Source organism: Temnothorax curvispinosus, unplaced genomic scaffold (genome assembly GCF_003070985.1).
Source record: "Temnothorax curvispinosus isolate PA1 unplaced genomic scaffold, ASM307098v1 QBEX01015553.1, whole genome shotgun sequence".
NCBI classification, from domain to species: Eukaryota; Metazoa; Arthropoda; class Insecta; order Hymenoptera; family Formicidae; genus Temnothorax; species Temnothorax curvispinosus.
The window spans coordinates 5019-24503 of record NW_020225333.1 but is presented as its reverse complement, the minus strand read 5'-3'; the positions used below and the strand labels follow the sequence as shown (position 1 = coordinate 24503).

The following is a 19485-nucleotide window of genomic DNA, read 5'->3' as shown; positions in this document are numbered from 1 at the left end:
ACATTTCGAACAAAGGTTAATTAATTCACTTTGTTCGTGAAGATTTAAACAGCCGTCGTGTTCGAAAGATGTTCTCGTTCCGGTCTCATTTACCCTTCTCCCCTTCCTACACGGTATCGACGGGGTAAAAACGGAATGAACGACTTCCGTTCTCGAAGCCGAGTCAGCGCTCCAGATTGCAACACGAATAGTTACATCCGATCCGCACCCCGCGTTCGCCAAATCGATATTTCGTATAAAAAAGCGTGTCCCAGATTTTCATATGTTTTTGCCGGTCAAATGTCGGAGTTCGTGCGAGACCCAGTTACCGCTTTTTTCTTTTTTTCTTTTAAATAAATTCCAGAACGAATTCTTTTCTATAGCGACTTCGGCGGATCGATGCGATGGAAACGAGGATTAAAGTGGGTATGCAGCGAGATATGATTAAAGACAGTCTTTAAAAATATAAGAAGTAATATAAATTTGTAGCGAATATCAATGTAATTGTTATTTTTATTATAGTCTGAACAATGGATTTAATATAATTTTTAAAAATGAATTTTATACTTGTAATTTTATTCGTCAAAAATCTATGCCATTGAAAATCTATTTCTAAAAGTAATATAAATAAATATAACTTTTTGATCTAATATAAATATAAATATCCAAGATTTTGATCCAATTTAAAAAGTTTCCTAATTCAGAAATAGCTTCAAGCATGTTTCAGCATATCTATTTTGCCGGAAAATCGAAATTCTCATGAAGTTAACCATAGATTTATCTCTCTGTGGTTAACTTGAAATTAAAATTCGCTCGAAGATGCAAATAGTACAGTATCGCGTGCGGTTTGAATACTCCATAAATCTGCCGTATCGCCGTTTTAATGAACACGAGGTAAACGCAGCAGAATAATTTTTCTTCCTTCGAAAGAGCTACCTTGACGACTTTTTCTTAGCTACCTTCAATAATAATCTGCGACTACATCGCTCGCTCGACCAAATTCGCCGCTCAACGAATCATATCTTTTCTCGATCGGGGGGCGTTTTCGACGATTTGCTTCCTATCTCAGTTAATCGTATCCGGCGAATTCCGCAAAACGCGAACGACGCGGGTTTCTTCTGCTCGCCGAGGAGAAAGTTTTTAATCTTTCCGTCGGGACCGGGGGACCGCCAGAATTACGCGACAGTTATCTCGAAGGTAGAACGTATAGTCCGTCCGTGAGATTATCCCGGGATTAAGGCTCGCATTACGACGAGCCTCGATTACTGCCGTCCATCGGCAGAATGTTTGCTGGTATTATCCGAATTACGCGAGCGCGGGGAATCCTTTTAATTAAATGAAATTCCGCCCGGGCGGAAAAATTGCCGATGTGGCGAGGCCACTTTATTCATGTTGAAACGCGTTATTGACCTTCAGACAGCGGAGACATTTCTGACTACTTTGTGAGTAGTTTGTAAGTTTATACTGTCGAAAACACAGTTCTATATTTTACTTTTTAATGAAATTTTGCTTTAACGCAGAGATATTACATCTTATAAAAATGCGCGATACCTCGCGCGCAATAAAATTAGAAGAAACCAATTTAAACTTAAAAGTGGGTCGAAGAGCGATCGCGGTCGCGTGAAGCCTGAGTGAAAGTTAATTCTAAGGTAATCGATGACCTTAGAGACTTATCGGATAACGCATCTGCATCTCGGTCAACATAGGAAATTATATTATATTTTCCGTGACGTCCCGTTGCGATGCTCGAGCTTTTGCCGTTTCGATCGATTCTCGATTTCGTATAATACTGTTTCAATACATTCGCGGGGTGCAAACTTTAGTGGCTTGATTAACACCATAGGTTACCACCCGACGGTTTCATCGGCCTTTTCTATGTTCTCGTGGCAAGATCGGGACGACGAAGGCCAATAACGGCCGAGTTCGGAAAGTAACGACGATGCTTACGATTATTGCTCCGGCTCTACGGACGATTAATTTTCGTCGACATTTTTAGGAGCAGCGCGGCAAAAAGACCCCGGGCTACCGGCGCGGCGGGTCTCTCCGCAGCCGACTCTAATCGATCGCGAAACGAGATTTTCAGCAGCGACGCGTGCCTAGCATCGCGAACCGCCACGTCGCGGATACAGAAATAAAAAGTAAAAAAAAAAAACGGACGCGTGATCCAATTCTGCGGTAACCCCCGTGCATGTTGAAGAGGGCGAGAAAAACGCCGCGCGACGTGTGTGCCTTGCGCTATTTTCCGCGGGAATTGACAAATGAAGTGTCAAAGGTTTGCCTTTTGTCGCAGTCACGACGTCGACGTATCAAAATAAAATTAGGAAAATTTCTTGTGAAATATTTACGTCGTTGATACTTAGTCTAATTGTCCTTGTGTTGAAGCACTCGATTTCAATGCGAAAATAACTTACAAAAAGCAATTTTAGTATAATGTTGCTAAACTTCCATCACGGTAGAACGGTCGAGTTTCGCGGCTGTCTATAAATTATTTGAACGCAACATTAGCAAGTTGCCCGCTCATTATTAAATCATTAAAGTGTTCCACTTTTAGCCAGGAGAGGGTTCCGAGCGTGGAGGATGTTTCGTGAAATTAATCACTCCAAAAAAATTAAGCGATTATTTCCATTTCTGTCGAATATTATTATCTATCATTAATTCTATTGTTCGAAATTTGATCGAAATTCCGCCTCTCGGGGCGAATTCTCATCGTAACTATGCAACAGACGCGTAATTGACTTGGGAAGACAGTCTGGCGGTCCTCTACGACGCGATGCAGTTGCATCGATAACGATTGCATCGAGACAAATCTCGTCGTCGAGGTGCAAATTTGTTTCGCGATCTGCGTGTGAATGCATCGCTTTAACAATACCGGCATAACGATTTCCGCGGGCTACGAGCCCGCCCCGGAGCACTTAAAACCGATCGTCTACGTTTACGCGGATTACATCCGCGAAATTTATTCAAAGATATGGAATACCTTAGCGGTATGGCGCGGAATTATCGTGCTTCTGCCGCGCCGCTGGCGCACTCAGGTTCGCAGATTTAAAGGAAGCCAGGTACAGACGGTTTATAATTGCGCGATTTGAATAATGCCTATTTTGGCGGTAAACGGAGAAACTCACGTGTTCAATAGTATTAAATAAGAAATTGATGTGCGCCTTCAGAACTTTCACGAGCTTCATCTCATATAATTTCAATTCGTGTAATTACGTTTAAGTACCTATTTCTTGAATTTTTTATGATTCAGTAATATGAGCAAGAAATACATCACGTTATGCATATATCTGAATTTTGAAAAGTGATTCTAATCTTTGTTGTCTAGTAATTACTTATTTAGGATTTCAATATTGTTCCTGATCTTTTTCTAAACTTGAAAAATAAAAGCGACAAAATTCCCTGCATTTTACCCAACTGTGAGAGAACGTTTGGACAAGTGAGGCGATTTTTCGCGCTTATATCGCGATTTCTCTCACCCTTAGTACACGACTTTGACCGTTCCTAAGAGATCTGAAAAAGAGCAGAGAAGGAGCAAAAGAAGGAGAAGAAGCGAAAGAAATGTCCGACTATTTCGTGAACGTGTAATTATTTAAATGGCATGGCCATTAAGAACACGTCCGTGCAATCGTTAAAAGAGACGGAGATCCCGAGATCATACATGTCGTATGATCATATGTTATCCATGTCGCCGCGGCTTTTCTTCTCGCGATTTCCATTTTAATTAATTTCCGTTTCGGTCGCGGAGAAGGTGGATTTCGTCGTGCGCTACTTAAGATTGTAGCAATTACAAATTGTAGCGAATCTAAACTTTTCGATTAAATGTAAAATTAATTCAACCATTTAAGAAATTATAGATAATCATGATATAATAATAGTAATAATAATAATAGTAGAAATAATAATCAAATATTAATTTAATTATTTAGCCAGTTATTAGAGTTAATAATGATAATAGTCATATGTGAATATTTAATTATTTTTCATTGAAACAAAATCGAGGCTTTCAAGCATTATTTTGTCTTTTAAGGCGGTATTTTTTGGAAAATCTCAAGATAAATTTATCAAAAAGTATTTTAGAATGAACATTTTTCTGGCCACGATCCTGATCTCTCGCCGCTTTCACCGTGTCGCCAAGCCGTAATTTACGTCGAAATCTACTTACCAAGAGACATACGAGAAAAACGCTCGGTGTCCGCTGTTGCATGCTTTTGTATCCAGTTAATCGAAATTAAGATAAATTAATCGGTAAACGTAATCTGAACAGAGTACGAGAGCGTGATAGCTCGCAGCCAGGAGCGTGGCTGCATTCTTTCGAATGCACATCTCTCCCGTTTAATTCTCTAAAACGAAATTTTGCGTTGCAACGTCCGATTTAATGCCTCGGTGCAAAACCACCCGAGGCGATGGAGAGTTCGCTTTAATACCGAGATACTAATTTAAAGCGCTGCTATTAAAATACGTAACGCTGTAAGCGTTTTTTTTTCGGCGTACGCGAAAAGCCGTCGCGCGATGAAAACTAGATTGAGAAATATGATAAAAGAGAAAAGACCTGTTAATAAGTGGCGCTCCAAAAGCGTAATAAAACGTTTGCGGATTATGTAAAAGAGATTTTTACGATCGCTGATATGTAAAGCGATACGAGACAAAGGCAGAGCGAAAGAAGCAAAATGATGCGCAATGCTGGAGATGACTGATTGTGAGGAATATAAAAATTTATAGAATTGTCGCGTAATATCGATTATTATAATGCTTCTTAGAGTTTACATTCTGTGTTGTATTGTCGATAAACAGCAATGATTATTGTTAAGAACGTTCTTATTGAATTATTTAAAAAATAATTGACATCGTTGGCGAAAACAGTTAATTTTAAGTGTAATTTAAAAATTAAATCTTTTATTTTTTGGGATAAAGAAAATATTGCCAATAACGAACCTCATATTTATAAAATATAAGATTAAATGTGCCATGTTTTACTACTGTATTTTACTACTTTTCGAGGGTTTCCCAATACAGTCTGATATCGATTTAGCCCTTTGACTAGCTACGATACGCCATCGCTTCACGACATCGCGATATGATGGACACGTCGTGTGTTATCGATTTTTCTCGCTTGTATGACGTCGCGGTATGACGACCCGCGAAGCTGGAAATTGTGGCATTGTAATAGTTGGCGGGATTTTATTGACTGGATTGTGCCTCCGTCATCCGTCGATTTATGTGATCGTATAATCATCGACGTCACGATATAATGCCATTCATTCATTAATCATCGTCTTTACACAGCGATTCTCCCAGATTGTCAAACAATTGTCTCATTTTTGACACTTGTATTAAAACAATAAATACACGTTTAAAGCTTTGTGAGACGCTGTAAATTTCGACGTGAATGTAGTTTACATGAGTAGAATTGCACGAATAAATTCTTCAAGTGTCAATAGGGTAAATCTGTTAATAATAATTAAAAGGTAAATAAATTATATTTAACATTAATTTTTTAATCAATTTTTTTGCAAGATAAAAATAAAAGGTGTACCAAAAAAGTGCACCAAAGTGTCTAGTTTTATGTCGTCTACCCGAAGGATATGTCAGCGATGATAAAATATGCACCACTTTCTTTCTCGGTTGTCAATGACGATAAAATATTAACATTTTCATCGCGTCTAACGATTTCCGTATTATTCTGGGATCTTTTTCACGGGAGATATAAGTACGACCTCGTCGAGCAAATCGATCATGGAATTCTCAGTGAACTTCCACACTTTTTACATTAGATTAAATCCCATTCGCGCGCGCGAATGGGATTCTCGTTGTTTCCTATCTGATCGCGAACTCGAAAAATTCACGCGAAAAATTCACCCCACCAATTCCGTAGGAAAATTACACGATCGAACTTCATGGCAACAATCGTCGCCGGAATATTTTTCGCCGAGTTTTTTTCCCGACGAGAGCATTTTCCGAATGGAGAAAATCGACCGATCGCTGGACAATAACTCGTTCGCGTCGCTTATAAAATGAGATTTACCACGGCGACTTTTCGCACCTCCTTAGTTTTCCGCAGCCGACTTCTTAATCTCGTCACCTCACCCGTTACCCCGTCCACCGACGGCAATCTAATTTTCCGCCCAAAAGGAAAGGGTTTTAATCGCTCGTCGCCTGAATCCCTAACGGTCCCTAACGGTTAACCGAAAGACGCCCAAGTTACTTTTTTACCGACTGTAATTTGTTAACGTACTTCAGCGGAAGCCGCCTTAATTACTTCTATATATGATCTTTCTTAATTAATTGCCATATACACGGTAAATTTTATCACCTTTTTTCTCAGAAAGTATTAATCTTTATAACTATATATTCTAGTATATTTCTCGTAATTTAATAACAAACGTGAAAATAACTAAAACATATTTTACATTTCTAGAACAGAGCAGAGGTTCGCTGAAAATTGAATCTCTTTGTAAACAATATTTTCATCATAGAAAACTTTTCAAGTATCAGAGCCTGGGGAACGAAGTGCGCACGAAAAATGTATAAAATCCGAGTACATATCTTCCTTCTTCAGTAATCGATTCCTCTTACACATGTCCCGCGCGTTCTGTTTTACTTCTGCTGTCCGTGTAATATCAGCTATTTCAATTTTCTTATATTCATAACGCGTACTCGAGATTTTTCCCGTTAGCGAGAAACGCTGCGAAAGCGCACCTGGCACTTTGACGGTTCCCCTTTTCGGTCGGCTTTTCACGGTTCGGGGTGCCGAGGTATTATAACTTCGTATGCACCAACGACAATCCGCCTCCACTTTCCTGCAGATCCGCGCAAACTTCGCGTGTTTGGCGACTCGCGAGTCACCCGGTCAAGATTTGCAATTCCTTCACTTTTCTGCCATCCGACCGCACCACGTCTGCCCGCTCCGCCGCGCCGACGCGATGCCTCGGGGGGTCGACGAGTGTCCGCGACGAATTCTAAATTTCCTCGAAATTGAATGCTACCGGGGAAGTTCGCCGCGATTCGCAGCTTTCGCGGGAACGTGTAACCAGCGTTGTAACTTCCGTATGCAGCATCTGGCTCCGCCAGAGGGGCACACATTGTGCGCGCTCGGTTATATGGTTGCGCGACGATGTTTAGAACGCCGGAATAACACGCGTCGAAGTTCAACTTAAAGTTATTCGTTGACATCTGTTTTCCTACGTGAACTCGCAAATTCGCGTCTTGTGGGACGCGATTATAATTTATGCGTAACTACACTCTTATTCGTAAAACTGCATACGTGCTACTACACCTTCCGCAAAACACTCGTGAGTATACAAGCGATGGAATCGAAATTAATCTTCTTCCAGATCTTTTTAAAAAACACGACTAATAAAATATTTCGACGAAACTACATTTTTAAATAACTTCATCGATGTCACAGTTTGGTTCAGATGTACGCCGTTAAGATTAATATATTTATACATATATTATGTAAGTACATTTTCATTTTTTGCCTTGATCAATTATCAATTATTTGTTTAATGAAACAATTATGGAAAAAAGATGCGCGAGCTTAGTTATCTCGAGTTTGCAAGTGGATATCTGATTACATTCCTGAGGGCGAACAACATCGAGTCGAACGATCTCATTTGGGATTCTCTCTCTCGTTCCCGAGGCAATCGTCATCACCACTTCCCTCCGCATTTTCCGGGCGGCGTGTTCCGCGATACGTTTTCGCGCGTCCGCGCCGCGCCGCGCCGCGACGTAGCGTAATCCGGTCGAAAAGCCGGTTACGCTCGTCCTCATTAACTCGCCTCAACAATGAGCGTGGGTGTCGGCATAGTACGTCCTTTCAACCCCCGTCCATATCCACACCCTTCTCGAAATTCGCAGGGCGCACGCGCGACCTCTCTCTCTCTCTCTCTCTCTCTCTCTTTCTCTTTCGCTTCAACGTCGACGACGACGACTACGACGATTACGTCGACGACGGGGAACGATGTGTGTGGGGGGGTGGTTCGCGCGTAAAATCGCACCGAGCGGAGGCGCTCAGTCGCGCGGGACACGTCGCGGGGTGCGGTTGCATCGTCGTGGTGGTCGGTCACGCGGTAGTACGTGCGTGCGTGCGTGCGTGCGTGCGTGCGTGCGAAGCGGGAAAGAGACGACGACCCTATCTGTGCCTTTCGCGCGGGGGTGGATGTGGAGGATGTGCGCGTGCCGATAACGATAAGGCCGCCGCAGGGATGTGCCTAGCGGGGGGCACTCGAGCCCTCCTGCTCCTGGTGCTCGTGCTGTGCCAGCGTGCCGGCCGCGTCGATGGCAAGAATGACAACTGTGAGTACGCACACACACACACACGTACACCTCGTGCCCTCTTATCGATGTAACGTGAGGGAGGATCGTAATGTTGAACCAGGGATGGGGTGCTGAAGCGCGAAAGGCTCAAATGCTTCCACATTTGTATGAGATTTTAGATAAAGCATGTCTCCTTTAATCTTTGTAAATGTCTGACTCTCGTGCATCGTGTACAAATGTTTCAAAACTGTGCTAATGTTCTTAAAATATGTGAAGATGCTTATTACCGTTTTAAAGTTATAATTGTGGATTTTTGTATCAAACTAATTTCGATTCATTTAAAATTTCTTTACCAATTGTGCATGCATGGCATCGGTTTAGCCAACTATACTTTACGTTTAGTTAAATGTAAATTGAATAATAGCACTTACAATAAAATGATGCAATTACGGTCGCCATGTCGTATTAAATGATAAGATAAATGTTAGAAAACATTAGAGCAGAAAAAGATAAAGTTATCATTGTACGAATATGACGCTGCAATCGGCAGTGAATTATAAAAATGTAAACTGTGGAACATCGGGATGACTTATCGGCAGTGTATCGGTTGTGTGTACATGTAACTTATCCGCAAGTGATATTTAAAGTGTTTGAGTTAAGATTGCAATCGGCTTGATACTTTAATTTAACTCCAGTCACACTTATCGATGTTATCTCAAAATGCGATTACACGACGAATTACTTTTCGATCAAAACTTTCTATTTTTATCTAACAATAAGATTAAAGCTATAGATGCTATATATCTTCAGAATTTAAGCCGATCTGAGAATATTATAGGCCATAAGCCGCTCCGATTTTAAAGGAGCGTATTTCATCAGCTCCTTTAAAATGGCCACGACACAAAAGCGGAATATATCCCTGCGAGACACACACATCGCTAGTACATCCCCCATCCATCGATGTCGTTCACCTCCCGATATCGAGAGGCAAGAATTCGAGATGATATCTGAAAATTTATCATTGCTCTCGATAAGCGCGCGCGGACAACGCGCGTCGCACAATAAAATCGTCTCGTGCCATGAAATCGAACGAGAATTCGCGTCACGGATTATCGGCGCGGCGCGCGCGATTTCGCGAGGGAGAAGAAGAAGAGACAAGGTTCAAGAGATATTCCCACCGTGTCCGTTCGCTCGCTTTTCGGCACCAACGTATGCTAAAAATACCGATTTATGGGCAAAGTCGTACGACACGTAGTATCAGATTTCCCGACGTTATCGGCGCGCCGCGCAAATCATGTCTTGCTCGAATTCCATTACGTTGATCCATATGTAGAGCACTAAGAGGAATATTGGATTTAGCTCGCGCGAGCTATAATAAAACCGAGTTGCATTCCTCTATTGAGGGGAAATTCTTTAGCTTCTTTGGAAACGAATGAAATATTACGGTCGTTTCTCTCATTGAGCAAGTAGCTTGCGAATGAATTATTCGAATGGGAAAGTTTCGTTAAGTCAATTTTTTACAAAGTTGTTTCTCCTTCGTAATCGGGTAGACGGGTACAACCGGAGTATTATTTCCGTCCGTCAAGGAGGGCGAAGGGAGAAAGGATTTCTCGCGGAATCCCTTTCGGAAACGGTGAATCGACCGTATGAAATATCTTCTACTTTTTTCCGCTCCTTTTGTTCCCCTCTTGTAAAATTCACTCTTTACGGCTTATGTCCGTAACATTCTCCCGGCGGCTGCGTCTTCGCGTCCTGAAACTGCATCCGCGACTTCGTGCGCGGCGGAAAATGGGTTGCGCCCATATACGCTGCGAAGTAGGAAAAGTTGTCTTAATGCATCAGGGACACATGTGTCTAGCGTTACTTGTGCGAGGTGCGCCTCCGGTTCTTACTTGGGATTGGTAAGGTTTACGATACCGTGGCGAGAATCGATTTCGCGACCACGTACACCAGCCAGCACGAACGTCCACCGCGTTTGTCCGCGTGGATAATTCTTTTCGTGTCAGTTTTTGAACAGAATGTATAGCTATATAAAAGTACATAAAGTTATTATATTTAAGATTTCACGTTAGATCCAAATAAATTTCGAAGGATTTGATAAATAATCCTATTTTTAGCATTAATCGTATTAATTAACGAATGATAGAGGATCTAAAATGATGCAATACGCGTGTCGTAAAACGATAGTTTTCCTTTTGTCATTGTTAATTTAATGACTGAATTTAATATAGAACATTAACGAACTATTATGTATTATATTAATGAACGAGGATATTAATAAACTATTATATTAATTGATTAACATATGTATGCGACCATAGAGTACTTAATGAAACGCATTCAATAAAATAATGACATATTAATCTATTATGTATTGAATCGCATTAAAGCTAGATATTATGGTTTCTAAATCGGGCGATTTTATATTAGTAATAAGTTTACGATAAGTTTATTAAATACATGGCTTATAAAAAAAATGGAAGTTTTTTTTTATATACACGATAGGCGCCGTGGCAAAAAGTACGACTTTAAGTTTTATTATTTGAATTCGGGATTCGTGGGAAATGCGGTTTGAATTAAACGTCGCTATTTCCTGTTCATAAGTTTGTACTTCACGAAAAGTCTGGGGTCGAGAGCTCTTTCCGAAAACGTCGATACTCCGGGCGCGGCGACGCGGATTAAGTGCCATTTCTACGACGGCGGGTCGCCCGTGTCGCGAATTTTTACGGCCAGGTCGCGACCCCGTGAGTTCGCGTATTCAAAACACGAGTATCGTTTTTTTAGTGGGTCCAACATATATGTAATTTCGGGGCTCGCAACGAAGAATTTTTACGATCGACACATATCCCCCTCGCTCTCGCTCCCGCGATTTCATTAGACGTGAATTTAGTATTGCGTCACGACCGAGATTTCAGCATTTCATAGTCGATAAAACGTTTGATCGGACCAACGTGGACGGCAATCGTGATGTGTGCACGAATTTACGGACGTATCATAAACGCTGAAATATTTGAGAAACACGCTGGAATACCCCTAATTATTTTGACGTGGACGAATCGCGGATAAATGCCATATATCTCATTTCATAAAACTGCAGCACTTGAAAAGACATTCTATCTTTCCACAGACTTTAATTTAGCGATTTCGTATAGACAATACTATATACACTATTCTTTTCATTATAATAACGTTAATATTGTTAATAACGTTAATAAAGACGATATTTAATTCTTGGCACAGAGTCAAATTGCAGTACATTAAAACATATATTCTTAAAATATTAAAAAGAATAAACTATGTCATTATTGAATACAGAAATTATTGAATCATCTATTCATTTACATTTCAGTCGTATCACTACTGAATTTTCTTCGACAGTATGATGAATCATGTTGACAGTTTAAAGAGGTTTACTTGTATCCCTTAATTTTTTTAAATTAAAAGCTATAAGTAAAAAATAAGTTTTATAGCTTTTGCTATCTCTATTAAACTATAATATCTATTTTTCACTCTTATTTTTTAAATTAATTTTCAATTATATGTTTTATCTCGCTTCACACAGAAACGTGTGTATATGCGTGTGTGTGATGTGTAAATGTATGTGGATGTCCGCTGTGTCGAGCTCGGGTCCGTGGGTTTGCTAAGCCCAAATGACTGTGCGGATCAGTCATCCCTGCGAGAAAGGTGCGACAGGGGTTTGAACGTACCGGTCACGGCCACCCCCAGGTAAACTTTTAAGAGCGTTCGAGTTATATGTGCGTTGATAGTATTGTTCTCGGGTTTCCTCTTCCGGCGGAAGATTGCGAGAAAAACTCGCAAATTGTGTGTGTGTGTGTGTGTGTGTGTGCGCGCTCTCGTGACAAAACAGTCGCGGAACACGATGCTTCTTTTTTCGCGCCAACGCGAACGAAAATTGAAGAGAAAACACTTGCTGTAAGATGGGTTTAAATTTATTCGACTAGAAAGAGGGAGTAACTTTGCGTCGCGACACACACACACACATGCAGGCTGTAAACTACCGTTTCGACAAAACAATAAAAATCCAAAGACAATACGTGTTGATAACACGTAAATTTAAATGTTAGATCTCTTGATTCGCGTTAATCAAAAGTCATTCAGAGATAATTTTCTTACTTCTCGCGCTTTCCAAAATACAGTTAGAAAATTAAATTTAGTCTAAAACATTTTTCCCAGATTTCGCGTAAATTGACAGCGTCCCCGTTCAAGCTGAAAGCTCGCGTTAATTTTCATCGAGGGGTATATGTCACGAGAGGCAAGGTTATGACAATTTCAAACGACGAGAGAGACGCAGCATCCGATGACGTGGAATTTATCGGACATAAGTAAAAATTTGCATTCGCATCGTTCGAGGAAGAAAATATATGGTGGCCCGGCACGACCGTAAAAATGGCGATGCGACCCTCCGTCACGAGGGAGAGATACAGATAATATCGCGCGCGCTCTCGGCGTATTCGCGCGAGAAAACTTTCGCGATGTGCCGAAGCTCCTTCCAAGTGCTCGGAGCAAAGTGCTCGGAACTTAATATGATAGCGCTCGGTTGGCGCTCAGACGAGCCGTGGTGCGCTCGAAGAGAGTAATATTGATCGACGGAACGGGCTTACATCGTGCCAGGAGGGAGAGAGAGAGAGAGCGAGAGAGAAAGACGGAAAGAGAGAGGGAGCGAGAGAGAAAGGAAACCAAGGCGAGAGGGGAGGCGGAGGGCGCGCACCGGGTACAAGAGGGAGGGTCGCGTTGGATGGTGGCATACGAGAAGGGGTGGGTTGCCAGAGGGTCGTAGGGCCGACGCGCACCATCGTGACCAAAGGGTCTCCTTCCCTCTCGACGTCGTTCGTCTCTCTCTCTCTCTCTTTCTCCCTCCCTATGTCCCTCATCCTTTCACTCACTTTCTCTCTTTCTCTCGCACTCTCTGTCTTCTTCTCTTCCTCCCTCGCATTCTCTTTCGCTTGCTTTCTCTCTCTTTCCTACACCTTCCCGTTTCGCTTCCCGCGGTTGCTCGCGTAAGCCCGCTCGCCCCCTCGCCCGTGGTCTGGCTCGTTTCGTACGCGACTTCACGCAAAATTCGAAACTTCGTGGTGACATTACACGGCGCGATCCATCGAACAACGGATCGATATTTGCAACGCGAACGGGCGCATTCCCAAATAACCGCTTCCTCGATCGTATGATGAGCGTTTATCGGCGTTTATCGGGAAATATTATAGCGATGTAAAAAAAAAATTACGCTGAAGTTTACGCGAATTAACGCTTATAAAGTAGCTGCGCGATATTAATTTCACGTGTACGACAAATTTTATGAGTTTAAGCGACGCATAAATCCAATAACGAATTATAAGTAAAATTATTAGAAACGGGAGCACTCTGTATTAAAGTTTTTACTGTAGGTACATCAAACCACCACCGCGGGACAAAGTTAGATTGCGGGGGGTAACTTTAACTGCAAAGTGAGTAAAAATTGCAGTATCGTTTAATATCGAGGAAAGTTGATTGTTAGTTTCGTTCTATTCTCTGAAAAATTTCTGCTACTTGCCGCTTAACTTTTTGCGCGTTATTAATTATCTTTAGAACAGTTTTTCAGTTTGATATAAATGTATATCCGCTGCAATTTAATCTCATCTTATGTCAATGTCTTTTCAATGACGGATTCTTCGACTTTTTGAGTCGACCTTTTCTCAGCAAATATTTGAAAGGAGATTTAATTGCGAAGATATTTAACATCGGGAGATTAAATTCATCTCAACGAATTAAGTTTCAAGGGTGCACATAGACAATCTTCCTTTCTTTGTCAATTTCAAGTCGAAATTGAATTTCTGCGTGTGCACTTCTTATTCCTTTTCTCAGGAAGAACGGAGAGTAATTATATTTATTATGCAGGCTGATTCTTGAGCGTTTCAACAAACGATCTGCGTCAAAAGTTTCCTTAAATCGTCAGAGAGATAAATTTCGTCTTATTATTAATCTGTTCCTACCTTTGTCTCAATCATTTATTTACACACGTCCTAAATCTGAATCATTCCATGTGATTTGCGGTGCGGACGCGACGGTAGTAGTTCATCTATTCGGATGGCAGGCATCCGCATCAGGCAAGTGAAACTCTAGCGGAAGGAAGTCAGACCGTTTGACAATTGCGAGATCCAGCGCGCATGTGGCATTCCGACGACGCTGATCGTCGCTTTCGCCATATCTTATTTACACCGGAGTCGTGACCGCCGGCGGAAAAGGCGGCGTTTTTATCTTCACGGGGAATCTTCGTGAGAGAGACTCGCCCCGAAAATGTTCTTCTTGCTTCGGATGCGAACGGTCCATCGGCAGCTGCGAGGAGCGAGGACGCGCAGTGCGGAAAACTATCTTTCGTCGCGAGACGAGCCGGAAACTTTTCAATCGAGTTTCTTGTATGGAACGACGACGATGCCGCGTCTTCACTCACCCCCTCGCGTAGCGGCTTCGTTACGAGCTTTTTATTTTCGTCCCTTCGTTCCTGCGGCTCGTCCAGCCGGAACGAATCGGCGGCACCGAAGAAATCTCGATCGCGGTGAAGCTCAACCGAGTCGAACAAATATCTCCTCACGGTTTTCTGAGCGCGGAATGCCTTGCGCAAATTGTTCCGCCTTTACAAATTGTTAAAATTACAGTTATAATACATCAGCTATAATACATCTAACATGTTTGGGATATATGTTAAAGAATACACGTGAACTCTCTGTCCATGTGTTTTTGGAATTCGGAGGGCGTGAATTCTAAATAATTAATTTTAATAAAAATGAAAAATTATTTACATTTAAAAATTTTATTTTAGCGGACTAGCATAAAAAACAATTCGGAATTTTATGTGAGCGTTTATTTAAAAGGGATTTCTGTACAAATATTCATCTCAAATGGAATCATAATATAAGGCGGAGGAAGCGGAAATTGCGACCTCGGAATAATTCGCGAAACATCGAGAGTAATTTTATTGAATTACTCACTGGAAGTAATCAAAACTGATTGTTTCTAAATTGGAATATAACATCGGATAACTACAGTTAATTAATTATGTCGACAAATTACTTTCCTTGCAATATATAGGTGTAATCAAGCTAAAGCAGTAATAAAACTGTAAAAAATGGCAATCAAGCAATGCATATTCTATGTTGCTTGATGAATAAATAAAATATTGTAGTACAGAAAAATAATATAATTTCACGGATTCTGACACTTAAATGCGACACATTCAATGTACAACATTCAGTAAATATACCTAAAAAATAAGATGAACAGAGGTCTCACCAAGGAAATCTCGCTTCCAAGAGATTCGACATTACTGTAAAGCAATTAACAAATTAATCCTTCGGCGATGTTACATCGCTATCGGTGCGTACACTGTAAATTCAAGTGTGTTATTTTTACACGCATAAACGTCTAAAAATAACACATTTGACTGAAGCTCGTTTTACATGTTTTGTTGCGTGTTAAATTAATACGTATTAAATTAAAAGTTAATACGTTTATCTGTGTTAAATGACATGAATTAAAATGGCAAGAAATGTGCAAGAAGAGCTTCAGTTAAAATAACATACTTGGATTTGCAGCGCAGTACTTTTCTATGTGGACGTTTAATCGTATTAATAAATTAAAAGTTAATACGTTCAATCGTGTTAAATTACGTGATTTAAAAGTAAGAAATGTGTAATAAGAGTTAAAATAACACTCGGAAGGGAATTTGCAGCGTATTAAATTTCTTATATAAAATATCGCGAAGTGCGAAGATGAGACCAATTCTTCTAAAATTACAATCTAGTTTCTCTAAATGTAACTGAAAATTTAAGGAAATTCTATCTCATTGCGATAAACGAACGCGGTAGATTAAAGTTAATCGTGGCTGCACTGACAATGAGATCGAGTCGACTCATTATCTTGACGGTGCACAATCGGCTGCCAATCGGTCGAATAATTCGACTCGGTCCGATTTACGGTCAGAACGGTGCATTTAAACGATTACACGAGTCGGTGAATCGATTCTTCGATGAGGAACTGTAAATGATTAAGTACGGCAGGACGCGTTCTTGATCGTTGCCCATCTGAATTGGCGCTTCCTATTGAGGAACGCAATCGCTTTTGAGCTGACCGACCGTTGGTCAAGCGTCCTGATATTAAGCGTTTCCATGCATGGATCCATCGGAAATAGAATGTTCTAATACAAACACGATTGAAGTGTAAATATCACGTGTATATCTTGGATTTAAAAACTTCAAGAAGATATTAAAAAGATAAGGAAGATTTTAAATTTGCTTAAAAACCGCTAATAGTTCATTAATTTTACTGAACAAAATCTCTCTAAGTTTAATTTGTTTAAAAAAAACTGTGATTTTAATAAATTTATTAAAATTCAATATATTTTATATTCGTCTTTAGAAGACATTGAAATCTTGTTGAAAATCTTAAGGAAGGAATTTAGACATTTTGTCTATAATGGGATCATCTCGTATAAGAGAAGTTTGAGATCCGAAATTTCTTGCTACAATAAAGTTACTTATTCGCTAAATTCGCTAAATCATGGTCGTCTCTGAGAAAATGGTTCTCTCTCGAATATTCTCATTGTTCTTACGAAATTTATGTTCGCCATCAGAACTGATCCTGAACTCGACGAAGATTTGTGTCTCCGGTACTTGTTTTTCTGATCTCTAAAATCCCCCCTCCCCCCCTCCGGGTACTGAATTTAGTCTCTTTAAGACCTCAGTTTTGCCCGACTGCACAAAGGCCTTTTGTACATATTCGAAGTTTCAAACGCTAAAATTTCGCCGTGCCGCTTTTATATACTTGTCCTGAATATCTAGATGACAGAGAGAGCTCCAGCTTACTCCAATATTAAAGTAATGGCGCTTTTGTGTCCCTTCGAAAACGCTCGACTCAGCAGAGTGGAGTATACATATTGTAATTATCGGACGCATCTTCAATTCATCGTGCTGTTACAAAAATAACGATGTTTGTCGATACGGAAGAAGTATATCGCGCATCGGTTCTCGATTCACGTGTGATCGGGGGGTATAAGGTATAGGCTCGGTGGCATCGACGGCAGCCTCTATATCGGCGATTCGGAATGCCACCTGCGCGTGCCATAATACATTACTTAACGGCGAGTCACGTTTTTCCTGTTCACCCGCCTCACCCAGTTGTGCAACGCAACGTACGTGTTCGACGAGCGGGCGGCGGCGCGGAGGCGGTGAGGAAGACTCGTAAAATTTCATATACCAATGGCAGTAAAAGTTAACAGCTTGACGAAGTTGTTATTACACACACAATTTATTGTTAGTACACGCAAGTCGATGAAACAAATGCATTTATACAATATGCCGCGTTATGTGTAATGTAACATGTGCCGCCGCCGCCGCAGATGTGTCGTAAGAGATTGAAGTTCAATTTGGCACGAGAAGATCTCGAGAGACGCATTAAAATTTATTTAATCGAAAACACTTGCTCCCAAGACAAATTTTTTCGCGCAGCTTAATATATATTCTGAGAGAATCTATAATACACGTTTCACAATTTTGCGAATACACGTATCGCATTAATAATCGCACTCGCGCTCGTATTAACGGCGCTCGACAGAATTCATCGCTTAACGCTTTTCGTCTATCTCGTACTTGCATCTTGCCGATGGGACGACCGGTAAATTATTACTACGTAATTGATCGCGCGCGGCGCAATGCTCGGCGCTGGATTTACCCGCGGCTATTTACTCGCCGCACACTCGCACTCTCCCGAAAACACGGCGGGGCTGCTGGTGACGCAAGGACCGTTTTGCACGCTGCAGTTCAGCATGCGGTGCGAGCAAACGCATGCGTCACGGAGAACCGCGGGTCTTAGGAGTAAGTAATTTCGATGTTGCAGAGCCCAGCTGGCAAAGGGATGGTAATGGGTTGAAAACAAAGAGGGAAAGGGGAAGACTTGCGAGACGAAGACGCGAGCGCGCAAAGTTCCACAACTGCAACCTGCGCAACCTCTGTTGCCTGTCCCGAAATATGTTACGGCGTGTAATGTCGAGGAACTACGGCGATCGCAATATCGTCCTAGTCTGGGACAAAGTGCGTCTGTAACTTATTTCGCGACTGCGTTGACTGCCAACTGTCGTGCATTCGTTATCATTCGTTTTAAATGCAAATCCGCAAATCTGTCCGGCTGCAATCGCGCGCTAGCATTGTGAGCTATTTGTATACGAGGCGTCGCGTCGCGTCGTGTCATCAGCGTGCAAAAGTGGAATTTTCCGCGACTGACCTAAAAAAAAAATGTGATTTTCATCTTTGTGTAAGCGCGGTTTTTAAAGCGTGCGCGTAATGGAGCAAAAGTGCGATTGCATGTTTGTTTCATTCCGTCGAGACGTATAACGCGAAATATTGCTGACTTTCATTTTGTTCATAATTTTTGAAAATATTGAGTTGTGCAAATTCAATGCTGGTATTCTTTTTTTTCGAATGCAGGTTTGCGACACAGATCATAATAAGTACAAGATGCTATTTCAACAGAAAAATTTCTCTTAATTTGTGATACAAGATATCTCGAAAATCATTATACATGCAGCCTCTAAAAAATCCGGTATATTGTCAATTTAAGCGATATTGAATTTTTTACAATTATATTTTGACGTTTGCATGATTTAATCAATATCGTGGAGGGTGTTGATCGTCAGAGGATATTTATGCAGATGTATCCGAACCCTTCTCAGTCGCGAGCAAGTCAGATCGATTAACTTCCTTTCGTCTGTTTCCTTACAGACCAGATGAGCGACGTCTGCAAGAAGTACTTCCTGCGGGATCTCTACAGGAAGATAGACGGCGCCGTTCTTACCTCGCAAAATGAGAGGGACCTCGATTGCACCATTACTTTCCAGACTCACAGCATCCTCCAGCGGTTTATGCTCCGATTCGATCAGCTGCAGTTAGACTGCAACGACCATCTCTACATCTACGATGGCGCGCACGCGGTCGGCAGTTACAAGGTAAGTCGCAGCCATGAAATTCTACACGATGTGTATGTGTGTTTGTGTGTGTGTGCCGAACGATATTATCGAGAGCAGAGAGTGCTCGGCTCTGCGGCCTTCGTGGCGAATTATCGCGGGGGCTGCTTCGATAAGACATCTCACGTTTCCTTAATGATTTCGATCGAGAGGATAACGAACACGTATAAGACGAATAAATTCAGAAAAAAATTAATAAAGGGAAAAGAGATGAAATTCAAAAGAAATTGAGTTTGCTATAGTTT

General features: G+C 41.2%; 1 protein-coding gene across 1 annotated transcript; it reads left to right on the top strand.

Annotated features, from left to right (window-relative positions):
• Positions 1-8009: 8009 nt before the first annotated feature.
• LOC112465845 lies at positions 8010-19222 on the top strand (the record flags this gene model as incomplete). The annotated part of the gene is made up of 2 exons (XM_025033597.1): positions 8010-8271; positions 18999-19222. Coding segments are annotated over exons 1-2 (315 nt in total), but the record flags the coding sequence as incomplete, so codon positions are not given.
• Positions 19223-19485: the final 263 nt, after the last annotated feature.